At 37.9% G+C, this 15,254-nt stretch overlaps 1 protein-coding gene across 3 annotated transcripts in view; it reads right to left on the bottom strand.

The window, feature by feature from the left end:
- TNKS2 (tankyrase 2) overlaps positions 1-15,254 on the bottom strand; it is a 34,134-nt gene that overhangs the window by 16,498 nt on the left and 2,382 nt on the right. For 2 of the 3 annotated variants that reach the window (XM_075026055.1, XM_075026057.1), the window contains exons 2-12: positions 11,014-11,238; positions 9,934-10,029; positions 9,606-9,642; positions 7,698-7,773; positions 6,260-6,354; positions 4,997-5,063; positions 3,127-3,313; positions 2,074-2,195; positions 1,482-1,573; positions 1,314-1,392; positions 109-280 (exon numbers count right to left, since the gene is read on the bottom strand). In XM_075026055.1, coding sequence (XP_074882156.1) covers positions 109-280; positions 1,314-1,392; positions 1,482-1,573; positions 2,074-2,195; positions 3,127-3,313; positions 4,997-5,063; positions 6,260-6,354; positions 7,698-7,773; positions 9,606-9,642; positions 9,934-10,029; positions 11,014-11,238 — 1,248 coding nt within the window. The remainder of the gene's footprint in view (positions 1-108; positions 281-1,313; positions 1,393-1,481; positions 1,574-2,073; positions 2,196-3,126; positions 3,314-4,996; positions 5,064-6,259; positions 6,355-7,697; positions 7,774-9,605; positions 9,643-9,933; positions 10,030-11,013; positions 11,239-15,254) is intronic. The other variant, XM_075026056.1, reaches the window with a different exon arrangement.

Raw genomic sequence — 15,254 nt, 5'->3', positions numbered from 1 at the left:
TTTTTTTTGTACTTGTGTTCACTGTTATTTCTTGACAGCACTTGAAACGGCAAGTAGAATGAAGCATGACATTAGTTCAGAAATGGATTGTGAATACATCAGTTGTACCTTGTAGTAGCTGTTGCACACTTTCAGTCCCCATTTGTAAGGCTGTAAAGCCCTGCAGAGACACAATGGAAGGATCACATCCAGAACTCAACAGCAACCTGCACGTCTGAAGATGACCACAATGTGCTGCTCTATGAAGAGAGGTCTGGCCGAGATTATCTAACGCATTAACCTAAAAATAACACAGACAAGAAATACCACCACCAAGACTTAATATTAAAGCTGTTTTCATTGCTGACTGGGAGAGTTTCACAAGTATTCTTTTTACTTTAATTAAAGGAATATATTCAGCGTATTTCCAAAGATCATGACATTTCAAAAGATAAAATTAAAAAGAAAAGCAGTTCATGAAGTTATAATTACATTTACTGAGGAAAAACAGTCCCCTTTTAGAGGCATGTGAATAAGCCAGTGTAAATAAAGTTACAGCTATTTTACCACATAAATAAGTAGGCATTATTTTGCTCATGGCAGCACAAGTCCTCAGTGCCAACATGTAGAACAGCTTCTACCTGCATTGGCTTATTGTGGTTTTTCAGACTGAGGACTTTCTACATGTTTCAGTCAAGGTGTATTTAACAATTTAAAACTCTGCACCCAAAGGTTACTTGTATTCCTTACTGTTCCTCTGGTTTTGATCATTGCTTTAGAAACTTCACAGCAGTCAGGCCATAATCAAATTTCCATGAGAGAGAGATTCAGCTCCTAATTTTGGAGGATTCAAGCATTACAGAGAGTATCTCCTTTCCACTTTTTCTTTTTGTGGAAATTTGAACTAAACACTGTGTAATGATTTAACATTTTGCCTTCACTGTAATTTTCACTGCATACAACATCACATAAAGTCTACCTGTTATACCAGTCTAGCTTGTCATTCATATATATCCCCTACTTTTTTTTTCCTTAAGCATTTCATTACTACTGCTGGACAACGAAGCACTGAACAAGACACTCTACAAGCTTTCAGTTAACAGTGAGAACTGCATCCGCACTTCTTATAAAACAGGACCAAGACAATGATGATGCCTCAATGTATAGGACTGTACTGATGGATTGACGGCCTATGTCTTAAGTCCATAAATATAGAACCTTCCAAAATGAATTCTTTTAGAAAAGTCTGTCTACTCAGCTGTCCATTCTCATGGTATGAAAACCTATACAGCAGGCAAAACTTAACAAAAAGAAATATGAATAGTAACTCATACCTTAGCTTCATGTTTCACAACTACTTCAACAACATCATTATGAGCCTTTTCTGATGCCACATGCAGAGGAGTCAAGAAGCTTTAAAAAAAAAAAAAAGGAGAATTAAAAATATATTTTTCAAAATCTTCTAAACAAACACTTAGGAGTATTCATTTGTAACCACTCACTCTTTTGTTTTTTCATTGATGTTGGCTCCCTTCCTTAGCAGCAATTCACATACTTGTTTTCTCTTAGGATATGGAGACGCAGCAGCACAGTGCTGAGAACATTAAAAATTGTAGCATTAACAACTAGCTAGCAATATACAGGTTTTACTGCTTGCTGATCAGCTGGCAGTTAAAGAGCTGATTGTGTGCAAAGTCAACAGAAAAAAAACCCCAAACACATAGAAGTTTACTAATTTGGGAGATTCCACATGGGCCTTTGGATTTACTCTGGTATTTTCCAGAGCTCCGTCTCTGGTAATTGCTGGAAATCTTCACACTTTACAAACAAAGCTTGCTGTTGCTTAAAACTAGGCTATTCTACAGAAAAAGTCATTTAGACAACCTAAATTAAACAGGCAATTTAGATTAGTCTTAACATTAACCTTAAGAATGAAATATTAATCAATGTTATTTGTTTAAACTAGACACTGGATATTCCAGATTGGTCTGAATTCATTGTTTGACACTGAAATTTTTAGTTCTAAACTATTACCTAGCATGTTTACATCAGCCACAATATATGCAAAATAATTAATAAATCCTGAGATATTACCAATGCTGTCTCATGTGTTTGAGGATGCTTGAAGTTTACTGTCTCCAAAGAAAGATGTTTCTTTATACGAGCTACATCTGATTCTCTTGCAGCTTGTAGCAGTGAGTGACCTTTGAATTCATCTTTAAAAAGAAATAAATACATACCAGAAGGTTACACTCCTTAACTCAAGAAGGATCAAGAGGATTGTTTCTTTCAGTTAGATAAAAATACTCATTTTATTCAGCAGACATTTCCAACTCAGACTTAAGCTTTTACATCACTTGACAGAACTTGTTAGTTAAGTGAAAACACTGCAGGAATGTGCTTTGTTTCTAATTCAAAGCCAGAGATATCCAAACTGGCTGAACAAGATATATTTCACTCACCAGCGTTCTAGGTTCTACTCTTTGCATATGTACCAATTCCAGCATACATAAATCTCTATTTCTGACCTGTCTTTGGAAAACCATTTATAGATGCTAACATGAAGTCTAATGTAGTATTTACTGATAATTTTTGCACATATGCCAGGAAGTTATTGTTTGACCACTCAAGGACAGAATTTGAGGGCATTCTCTTCAACTCCTTAAGTTTGCTGGACAAAAATCAATGCCTTTCATCAATTTCTTTGAACTTTCAGCGACTGTGGCATACTCAAACATATTCAGCATTCTAAACAGTTATGTTTTTTCTTTTCTTTTCTTCAAACAAAATACAGTGGAATAAAAATGAGTATTTCAACAGTCTTGATGCCATGACAGGAGCAAGTATGGAAAAAGAAAGTGTACTGGCAAGGTTGTGAGGGAAAGCGTGTATTCAGGGAAGAAAAGCTACAAAACCCATCACAACCACACGACTACAAAACTGACAATAAAATTATTTTAAATGCCTACATTCAGATAATCTAGCAATCTCAAATTATAAACAGTGAAATGTACTGTCCAACATTGCACAATTAATTGCTGAAAAGTGTAAGCATTTTCCAAACTGATTTCTGGCAGGCCACTGACTAGGGAACTTAAGTACACAGTACAATCTATAACTGTAGAACTGATCTCACTTTATACTCACATGCTAATCGTTCTTTTAATTGGGGTGTTGGAGCCAAATCAATGGTGCTTTTGTTGTGACAGTTCAACAGTGTTGGGTCAGCACCATAACTTAACAAAAGAGAACATACTTCCACCCTGTTCTTAGAAGCTGCTTCATGCAGAGGGGTGAATTGCCACAGATCCATTGCATTCACACATGCTCCATGCTTGAAAGGGAAAGGGGTAAAAAAGATGCAATATCAAAACTAGATCATTAGAAAAAGACTTCTGTCATTAGTTTCAATGCAGTAGACTGTTAAAATAAAAATCAGTGCTTGTATGCAAACTGTATCCAAGACATTCTCCAGACATTCATTTTCAATATAACACAACATTTCAGCACATTGCAGTTTTTAATCCTCTAGTGTCTCACAGGTACATTCAAAACAGCCATAGGCAGGCTCTTCAGGCCTTCTCCAGCATCTCTAAAAGGAGAGTAGCTCTGCTACATGTCAAATCAGAGAAAGAGCCTAATTAATACACTCTAAATCACCTTTGAACAAGCTCCTGTTTCTTGTTGCTCTAGAAGAAGTCTAGAGTGAACAGTTGCACTAAGATAAATACATGTTCTGTGAATAGAATATCCCCCCAGATATGAATGCCAAGATATCTAGAAGGATATAGGCACTCAAAGTTGAATTCAATCCAAAACATTTAAGTACAAGGTTCTGCAAGTAATACTCCTGGATTATTAATATCTGTGTAATTCTTCTCCAGTAACATTCTGTATGCACCTTGAGTTCTGTCTGTAAGCAAGTCTTGATAGGACATGCTCTTTCTCATTGCTCCTGTTAAAGCTGTAGTGCTTTGCAAAAAATAATTCAAGATTCACTGGAGCAGAAATCCAACAGGGAATACAAGTCTAGCTTAACAGTTAAGACACACAGTAGTGTCTAGGCAAGAGGGTTTTTTTTTTGTCTAGTACTACAACTGTAAAGATTCACTTTACAATTGGCCTCTGAAGTAAAAAAAGCCCTCGACTATTTATACTTACAATATATGCTTATTTCAATTATTTTTTCTTAATTTTTGCTAAACAAATAGACACATGGAATTAATGGGGACTGAGACATACAGGACAGCACAACAGCAGCTATTCCCTGAGCATCCAAACATCTAGAGTTATCTAACAGAACACCTCCAGCTGTTATAATGATCATGACTTGCTGTAGCAGCTGAGAAAGTCCCTTGGTGTACAACATTCTCAGATTTTTGCAGGCGATACCTTTGAGCCAGAAGTTTAATGCACATCATATTTTATCTTCAAGATTAACATAATCCAGATAAGCCACTTCAGTTCTGAGAGTTCACTTACGTTAGGAAAACTGACACATTTTTCTTTCTTTGGGGTAAAAACTACAATTCAGGGCCAGAATTGATGTTGTAAAGGTCATTCCCTCAAGACAGTGATTACTCTTTAATTTTAAAACACTGATGATCTTTACCAGTATTCTTTTCAAAAGCCTCTTAATACTCTGTCTTCTGAAATATTTTTCTATTGTCAAACTCACAATATTGCTCAGTTTTGGGTTTTTTTTTTGTGGTGTTTTTTTGGGTGAGGGTGGGAAGGTTGAGGTAAGTAGTACTTATGTGATGGTACAAAACCATTCAATGTTGGAGCAGACAGAGTTAAAAACAGAAAGCACATTTATAAGGAAAAAGCTTCCTTGCAAGCAGAAGATTCTGTAGCTCCAGTTTAATAATCACTAACATGTAGAGCAAAAGCAATCTATCATTCTTTAAGTTTTGTAAATCTAAGTACAAAAGAACAAAAAAACCGCAACTTGCATTAGTCTATCATAAACAGTTTTTATTTAACAATATGCAATTTCATCTCTTCAAAGACCAACCTTTACTAGAAGCTCTGTTACTTCATAATGGCCATAGGAACAGGCATTGTGAAGTGGCACCAAATCTCTATATAGGAGAGAACGGGGGAGGATGATTATCTTAGTACACATATTTCAATTCCAAACGCATCTATAACATTGCAAATGGTACTATGTTGCACCTTGAACATGTTACAAAAATAATATCAGAGATGTTCAAATGAAGTTGAGGGGAAATAAGCTGGAGAACCACCCAGAAAATCCCCTCAGCATTTTTCAGAAAAATAAACATTGAAAATAACAGAAGATGAGGAATTAATTGCACCGTTTTTACTGCAAATGAAATAGTTCCGCTCAGATTCGGAACCCTAAGCAGGAAGAATTCTCTGCAGGGGATTTTCAGGAGTGACAACAATTATTTCCTTTTTCACAAGAACATTGCTGTAAGATTATCTTCTCCCCTGGTAACTAAAGAAGTCTTACTGTCTAATGTTTAAGTAACTGTACAATATTCTACAGTAACAGCAGAACTACAGAGGTTTTAAAGCCAGCTTCATACTCTCTCAAACCCAGTGGTCTTAGACGCGAGTGAGAAATTGCCCCAAATGAATTCTTTCATTTTGGGCTAGTAAGGGAGAAATGACAAACATAAATTCCAACCCCAAGGGGACAATTAAAGCTGTCTGATCAGGCAGTTATTTATGTAGCTGTGAAGTGATCCTAAGAAAAGGAGGAATAAGAGTTTGCTTTCCATAATCTTTAACGTACATAAACACTTATTTTAAAAAGTTTTTTCATTACATTTTATGTAAATGAATAAACTTAGCATATCTATATTTCATTACATTTCCTGACATTAACAACCAAATGCTTGAAAATATAGTTCAAATAAAACCTCTGAGAAACAGATCTTCAATTTTTATCACATTCTTTGCAAAAAGAAGTGCAGAAAATTCAAAGTAGAAAGAAAATTAAGATTGATTCAATCATCAAAATATTTGCTGACTTCACAGTGGTGTATAAATGTATTTTATTAAATGAGATAATAACTTGGTTAGTGATACCTAAAAGCAACATGTTCTATGGTCAGCTCAATTTGGATTCTACTGATTCACAAGTCTTAAGCCTGTACACTTTGCATTTTTGTCATAACAGAAAGGTTAAAGATGGCTTAATGGTCTCAAGTTAGAAATTCTCCATGGTTAAAACAGTATTACTATTCTTTACTTCATCTCAATTTTTAACAAATTCTGTTTATTCTGAACAAATGAAAAATGAACCTACCCTTTATCCTTAGCATGTACGTCAGCCCCATGCTGCAGTAAGAGCTGTACTATTTTTACACGGTTATACCCAGCTGCTAAATGTAAAGGAGTAGACTGAAATGACAGAATGTAGAAGTAATCAGTAACAGAAAATCAAGGGTTGATTTTTTTTTTTTTTTCAAAACTTGTTAACAATACTAATCACTGAAGTCCTTAAAACACTTGCAACATTAAAAAAAACAGAGTGCTTGGATCAGACATTTGATAACTATGTTCATTGTTTACTGGCTACTCTCACAGGCATCAAATACAAATCCTGAATTTACTCCATCACTAATAAATACATTCTGGCAACAAAGGCCCTCTTAAAGGATTTTTTGAGTCCTGCGGTCCACTTTTGTCTTTTAGCCTACCATAACTATAAATACTTTGCTGGGACAAACTATGTCCCTTGTGAAAGGGGAAATAAGATGGCCATTAGAAACAGTGACTGCTAAATTATAAAGAGGTCTGCCTGCCAATCAATAGTTTAAGTTTAGAAATTATCAACAGAGATTGTTATCCATATCTGTGAATGCAGTAAATTAGCTGGGTGAGAGGGAAACTTGAATATTCTCTTTTAAATTCTCACCCTCCACAAAGCAGTTAGATAACTGCTCTATGATCTTTTCTAGTAAACCCACTCAAGCATACCCAGCAGCAGCAGCAAGGGCAGAGCTACAAATTAGTGAAATCTTATCCTCTTCATTTACCAACCCATCAACTGAACTGGCTTTGAACAGTTCCTACAGAATGAGTCTCATAACTAGAAGATGAGAAAATAGAGATGCATAGGTGTTTTGGAGATCCCAGTAACTTACCACAAAGCCTTAAACAGGGAAACTCATTTGAACAAAACTTAAGTGGATGACTACACATACTTAATGAGAACAACGAGGATGCCAGAAATTGATACTCAATAACTTGAGCCTTCGGTAGGCTAGGGGCTGAACCCAGGAGACCACCAGTATTTTTTAGAATGGAGATTTTGAACATTTTTCACGTAGTTCTTTGCCAATACTTATGGCAATGACTAGCTTCTTCCTGAAACAGAAGCGCTAACTTGCCTAGGGTGTATGGCAAATAAAGAACCTGTGTGTATCAACTTGTGATAGTGACAAGAATCTATGAAAAGGCCTTCCTTCTTTATCACTGCAGATATGAAGGTTAAGCAGAAGTTCCAATTGAAAAGGTGTTTGTTTATTGCTCCTAGATGGAAATACCTACATAGTCCTTTTAAGGTTAAAAAACAAACAAAAAAAATCCACTAGCTGCTAGAGAGATACAATCTTCCTTTCTCACATATATTAAAGAAAATAGATAGATTCTGTATTTAACATTCTTAAAATCTGGTCAAACAATAACTGTGAAACATGTAAGAGTGAACTAATTTTAAATCAGGTTTTAAACAAAAATACCTTTCTGCCATCACTTGCATGACAGTTCACATTTAATGGTGTAAGAAGAGACATCATCTTTTCTTCATTTCCACTCCTGAAAAACAAGATATGAAATGGGCAGAAATATTTTTATTCCAGTTTTTAGTAGCTTATTATGTTTTTATATTTTTTCCTTGCTATAATGTTCAGCAGATCTGTTCTGAAGTAATACATTCACTTCTGTATTGTCAGCATTAAAGTGAAAGCAAAAATACACTTATATAACTATTTTTGTAGTTTTATTCACAGAAAATACGGGACTAGATGGGATCCATCCAAGAGTACTGAGGGAGCTGGCAGAGGAGCTTGCCAAGTCACCCTCCATCATCTGTCAGCAATCCTGGTCAACAGGGGAGGTCCCAGAGGACTGGAGGCTTGCCAACGTGACGCCCATTTACAAGAAGGGTCAGAGCGAGGATCTGGGGAACGACAGGCTTGTCAGCCTGACCTCGGTACTGGGGAAGATTATGGAGCAGTTATCTTGAGTGCACTCAAATGGCATGTGCAGGACAACCAGGGGATCAGGCCCAGTCAACATGGGTTCATGAAAGGCAGGTCCTGCTTGACCAACCTGATCTCCTTCTATGACCAGGTGACCCACCTAGTGGATGAGGGGAAGGCTGTGGGTGCTGTCTACCTTCAGCAAGGCCTTTGACGCTGTCTCTCATGGCATACTCCTTGAGAAGCTGGTGGCTCATGGCTTGGACAAGTGTACTCTTCGCTGGGTGAAAAACTGGCTGGATGGACGAGCCCAGAGGGTTGTGGTGAATGGAGTTAAACCCAGTTGGCGGCAGGTCACAAGTGGTGTTCCCCAGGGCTCAGTACTGGGGCCAGTTCTGTTAAATGTCTTTATCAGTGACCTGGACGAGGGGATCGAGTGCACCCTCAGCAAGTTTGCAGATGACACCAAGTTGGGAGGGAGGGTTGATCTGCTCGAGGGTAGGAAGGCTCTACAGAGGGATCTGGACAGGCTGGATCAATGGGCTGAGGCCAGTTGTATGAGGTTCAACAAGGCCAAGTGCCGGGTCCTGCACTTGGGTCACAACAACCCCATGCAGCGCTACGGGCTTGGGGAAGAGTGGCTGGAAAGCTGCCCGGCAGAGAAAGACCTGGGTGTGCTGGTTGACAGCCGGCTGAACATGAGCTGGCAGTGTGCCCAGGTGACCATGAAGGCCAACGGCATCCTGGCCTGCATCAGAAATAGTGTGGCCAGCAGGAGCAGGGAGGTGATCGTCCCCCTATATTTGGCACTGGTGAGGCTGCACCTTGAGTGCTGTGTTCAGTTTTGGGCCCCTCACTACAGGAAAGACATTTGAGGTGCTGGAGCACGTCCAGAGAAGGGCAACAAAGCTGGTGAGCGGCCTGAAGCACAAGTCTTATGAGGAGCAGCTGAGGGAACTGGAGTTGTTTAGTCTGAAGAAAAGGAGGCTGAGGGGAGACCTTATTGCTCTGTACAACTACCTGAAAGGAGGTTGTAGTGAGGTGGGTGCTGGTCTCTTCTGTCAGGTGGCTGGAGATAGGACGAGAGGAAATGGCCTCAAGTTGCAGCAGGGGAGGTTTAGATTGGATATTAGGAAAAATTTCTTTACTGAAAGGGTTGTCAGGCATTGGAACAGGCTGCCCAGGGAAGTGGTTGAGTCACGATCCCTGGAGGTACTCAAAAAATGCATAGACAAGGCACTTCAGGACATGGTTTAGTGGGCATGCTTGACGGTTGGACTAGATGATCTTGAAGGTCTTTTCCAACCTAAACAATTCTATGATTCTATGATAACAGCCAAAGCTTAGCATCTAGATGCAATGCCAGCTCAAAAGCCAATATATATATTCAATACATACAATTCTGAAAATATCACTAAATTCCAGATATCTTCCAAACATGCATACCTGGCACTTTCTAAGAGTTCATCTTTCTTGTATTCACCTGGAAGACAAAAGGCAGTTTCTTTAGTTGATAAATAAATATCTATATATGTGAAGTTCACTACTTCTCCTCCTCTTCCAAAATTCTGGAGAGCATAAGTACTAAAAATTTGTCAGTCCATTACTGAACTAGCACAATAAACTATTTATCCAGAACACATCCCATGACTAAGATGATGAAAGCCACGTGGGAATTTCTATTTAGAATTATAAAACACAGAGAATTTAAAGTAATATCAGAAATTCATTTGACTGTTATTAGTCATAAAGTAATCTAAAGATTATTGCTTACCAGTCAGCACTGCTTTTGCAGATGGGTCTGCTAAATCCAAAGCTGTTCTTCCATCTGTGTTCCGGATGGTTGGTTCAGCACCATGCTGCAGCAGTACTACAAAATGCCAAAGTTTTCCATGAGAAAACAATTCTCTAAGACAGGACTTATGAGGTACATCATTACTGCAAGCGGCAAGCAACAAAAGAAACATCCAGTTACTGATCCCAACTTCCCTCTCAAATTTTTAATTACAGAATTCCTTAATGTCATCTGTGAACAGTTTAACTAGTGAAACATGACTAGACACATTTTATGAGAAAAAAGCAGAGCAGAAATGGAATAATCACAGACTGGTAGGAGGCAGTCTCAGTTGAAAGACATGCAGTCGTGACACACCAGAAAAAACAATAACTACCTCTCATCAGGTCCAGAGCATGCTGCCTCAAATCCACAAATGACTATGCCCTAAACTGTACACAGCAGTAGCAGGCCATGTACCTTGCAGTCATATTGGGGCCAAACAGGCAATATTGTATATACAACTCTCCAGATGTGCTTCTCAATAAAGTAAATGACAGCAAATCACACAATAATAAAAAAAAAAAATCAGTTTCTTGACCACATATCTAACCTTCAACCTCTTCCTAACCCTTAAAAACTGTATAGGCAATACAAGTGGTCAATATAATTGGAGATTAGCTCCTATCCTTAACTAATTTAACATGGCTGCTACACATAGAGACAGAACGAATCCATTATTAAAACCAGTTTTCTTCTTTCTGCTGCACTGTGACCAGCAGCAGAAGGCAGCATAAGAGTCTACGCTGAAGTAGAAGAGAATCTAGCTCCATCACATCATTCTAAAGCTCTTTCCCCATTATGTCAATGTGTACCTTTATACTTAGGCAATTACCAAAAACGGATCTAAATATTTGTTTCTTATAAAACTGGCATATGAATTTAAGTTTATGAAAGATCTTTAGTTTTAATCCTTATACTAGCCACAGCTTCACGGAGTAAAAATGGTCTTTAAAAGGTTCTTGATTTTTCACAGTGAAAAGAAATGAGTCAGTCACAGGAAGAGTGGGAGAAAATTACCAATGCAGACATCTGTCTTGCCCTTAATGGCAGCTTCATGAAGGGGAGTGTAATTCCAATTATCCCGAGCATTAGGATCTGCACCGTGCCGCAAGAGAAGATTGACAACTTCAGCATGACCAAAAGAGCAAGCATTGTGAAGAGGAATAAGGCCTCCATCATCTCGTGCATGGACATTGGCACCACTTTGAAGTAAATATTCAACTACATCCTTCCGACCAAAACCTGGAAGAGATAAAGGGAAGATAGGTGTCAGGGTGGGGTAAGAAAATTCCCTGTCCCACATACACAGATTAAACCAACAAACTTAAATAACTGTAACCACTCTGAATAACAATCACAACTGGCATTCTTTACTAAAGAAGCATTTACACTCTAAGGCTATTTTTAAAAGCCCTAAAAATTAGATTAAAATCAGTAGAAAAATAATATTCAAGATTACTGGAACAATAAATATCTTGATAGGCCTTCCACGAGTCAACAGCTTCTTGAAAACAACAAAAAGAACAAAATACTGACAACACAACCTCTTCTTTAGTCATTTTACATGGCTATCAACTCAAACTATTTTGTATGATACTCTGCCAACCCACAGCTAGTTTGTGGATGGACCAATAGATGAGCCCTGGGAGCAGTAAGGATGGGACTGGCTACGAGCCAATGCATGTACAATTCATATTCTAAGCTTTTAAAAAAAAAGATTCATCTAACATGAAAAGTATTTTACAGAAACATGTTGCTTGTTTTTTTTAAAAAAGCAGGTAAGAAGCACTGCTTTCAGGTTAAAACAGAAACATAGTTACTTGCTTTCTAAGGAATAATTAACATAATCTGCACACAGTTTCCATCTTTGAAATGATCACTTAAGAAAACCCTTAGGGACACGAGAAGTTTATCTGGGACCACTCTCTGTTGAAGAAATTTATTATGTGAGTATGCACAACCATAATTTAAAGATACTCATAATGCCTATTTTCAGTGATGCCTAAAATGATTATAAATATTTGATCATGACTGAAGCACAAAAATGCTCTTACATTTTTTTACAAACCTGTCATTCAAGTTAGTAGACAGCAAAAAAATATGCCCACTTGTACGTTTGGGGCTAGAAACATATCACAAATAAGGTAATTGCTCTCATAAGCCAATTCTATAGCTACTATTGTTTAATTTCAGCTATATTTTGCACATTTATATAACAGCAAATAAACCAGGACATCAAACTGTATCTATGTTTTCTCTAATATCTTCACAAGAGGCCAGAATGACTTAGGACTTCTGCTTGTAGCCATTATGCCCATCTGGTTACGTTCCAAAGGCCACTGCCTACAGAAATCCCCCAAAGGTTTCATGAAAGTGTCTTTGGGTCTTGGGGATTATTAGGGCAGGTAAAAGCCATACTTTGGTATGTATCGGCCTTGTGTCAAGTACCTTCTGGGAAATAACCCATGCCTGCAGGACTTGCAAACCGTTTTCCTGAAGAGATCAAGAACTGGTTGGGGATGAAGTCTTGAGCTTTTCCCTCAGTCTGAATCACCACACAGTTGCCAACACCAGTGATACTCAGATAGCAGCAAATTTAAACCTTGTTACAAATCATCCACCCCAGGTCAGTAGGTAGGTATAAGTCACTGCAACCATAACCTAGAAATTATGTTTATTCCTGATAACTACTCAGCATTTCAGTGACAAAGTCACAGAAGCATATGAGAAGTGTCAGCATTGTAGTTACAACTAAACCTTAGTTTTAGTTTAGTTGCAACTAAACTTTTTCATAGCATGCTTTTCACTAAACCTGACTATTCCATAAATCCTTCTCCCAGACTGACAGCAACTAAAACCCTGCAGCAAGAAACACCTTCACCTTTGCTATTCGGAGCTCAAAAAGCAAACACTACCATTATTAGGCAATTTCTGGATCATCCTTGCTGGGAGGACCTCTCATATACAAGCTGTTTATACCAATGGTAAAGAAGCCAGCAAAGGTATTCAGAAAAGCCTTTGTTAAATTCTATCTTTTCTCCTCTTCCCTCAAAAGCCTGGTAAGGAACCACATTCCCCACAGATTTCTGACTATTATAAAAATAATTTTATGTGAAACATTTTAATCCCAGAATGATCTCCAAGGTATTTTCAAATAACAGTTACAAGACTATACTACTGATGTGCTTCGATTCTTCAAAATACATTACTAATTATACAAATCTTAGCTTGCTAGCACCTTGATTTTGATAGAACCACACACTGTACAGCAAATTCATTTTTGAGTCTCAACATTCTAGTTACCCATCTTATAACTAACAGAAGGCACCTTGCCTGTCCTAACAGAGAACAGGAGTGCAGCACGCTTGAGATGAGATCTGGATCAGACATATGGTCCATGCAAAAACAAGTTATCTGCACAGGCACAGTAAGCTGCATTCACTGCACATACATGCATATTTCTGCTGCCAAAAAAATAATCAGTACCTATACAAGGTATACCCATACAGCCATATTGTCTACACAGTAAATAAATTATATGCAGCATATTTCTCATTCTTAAATAAATTTAGCTTTTGTAACCAGATACTACAAATAGTTATTTTTCTTACATGTGTCCTCCTGATTTTTACTTACGTCTTCAAAATTTCAAAAAATTCTGTTTCTAGTTTGAATGCGTACTCAAAATTCACTAAAGTCTTCAAGGATCTACTCAGATGAGACTTTTCACAAGTGCCAGTCCTGCAAACACATCATCAAAGCTGTTATTTGATGACAGACTGCTTGGTATCTTCTTTCTGCACCAAAACATGTTTTCCAGAACTGCTTTAGTTATGTTAGAAAAGCCTCTGATCAACTTCTCTGTCCAGAAGTTACATGTCTGGTGCTAAACCACTCTTTCTTGTACTGTCCCCTGTCCCTCAAAGCTTTGATGTATAGCCATGTTTTTGAATGTAAAACGCTAACCTTAGCAAGAATCAATACCAGAACCGAAAATCACCTCCAGTAAACCTCATTACAGGTGTAGAGAATTCACCCAGATGTTCTCTATTTAGCATATAGGTTCAATCAGATACAGATCATGGGCAACCCATAGCTTCTCTCTCCACAAAGCCTGCATCCATTCGGAAAATGCCCTAAGTATAGCAACACCCCCAAACTACCTGTAGTTATTTTAACGCTGAGACAGACTTATTTGCATCACACCAATTTCTGTAACTTCTCTTCAGCATTGAGTGCACAGCAGGGATTCCTTACGTCCTTGTGGAAGCTTCTGTACAAGAGGGCACCATATATGGAAAGAGCAGTATTTTCTCATTATTTTCTAAAGGATGTACGTGTACAGAGGACGCAGCCAAACTCTGTACAATGGTCTCTCCCTCCTCTCTCTTGTTTTCACTGAGAGTGCAAAGAGGGGACAGCCTTTGCTGACACAGGGAAGGGAGCCACTACCTACTGTAACAGTTCCTCTTTGCCACTGCTGCAGAAACTATTTCAACACTTTAAAAAAAAATAATTATCATTTTAAGGAGTGGGGGTGGTTTTTTTGTCTCTTGGGCTTCTATCAGACGACCAACTAAATGGTATCACAGCTTGCAACTATGCAAAATAACTGTGTCATCATCATGAACACTTTATTTCTTATTGCAAAGTAGAAGGGCTACTCAGGGCCTCCAGCTGACACTCTTCTACCATTTATGACAGCTGAGTAGTTCACTGCACTTGTTCCCCAAAAAGTTACAAACTTCTAGCTGATAAATCCTGAATATTAATCACAACAGAAACTTTTAACTGTATATAATTTTTTTAAAAAAGTATTTATTTACTGTCACTGTTGTGTCATATTTTATATTCACCTGATTTGACAGGATGAAAAGCTAAGAGCAACAACTGAGCTCTGATTCTTCTCCCCTGCCCCAGGTGTTCATTTTTTCAATGAATTTTAGTTTGCAGGAAGGGCATTTTGGTTCCTGCCAAGTCCCTAAAACCTTGTGATACTTTCAACTTTGACACACACTGTGATAAAAAGGACGGACTTCAGGAAGTATATGCAGCTTATGGTGAGAGAGGACTGAGCCTATTATGTTGTGAAGGGTGGTGGGCTCTTGACTTAAGTTTCAGTACAACTTATCTACCACACACACAATTGTGTACTACAAAGTCCAAAGAACAGTCTTCACCAAGATCCCAATATGTATTATTTCTAATAATGACACATGCCCGGGGAGAGCTTGTGGTCTTTTTTTTTTTTTAATACA

This window comes from Buteo buteo, chromosome 4 (genome assembly GCF_964188355.1).
Source record: "Buteo buteo chromosome 4, bButBut1.hap1.1, whole genome shotgun sequence".
NCBI lineage: Eukaryota > Metazoa > Chordata > Aves > Accipitriformes > Accipitridae > Buteo > Buteo buteo.
Note: the sequence above shows the minus strand (reverse complement) of the source record. Positions and strands in the feature narration are given on the sequence as shown.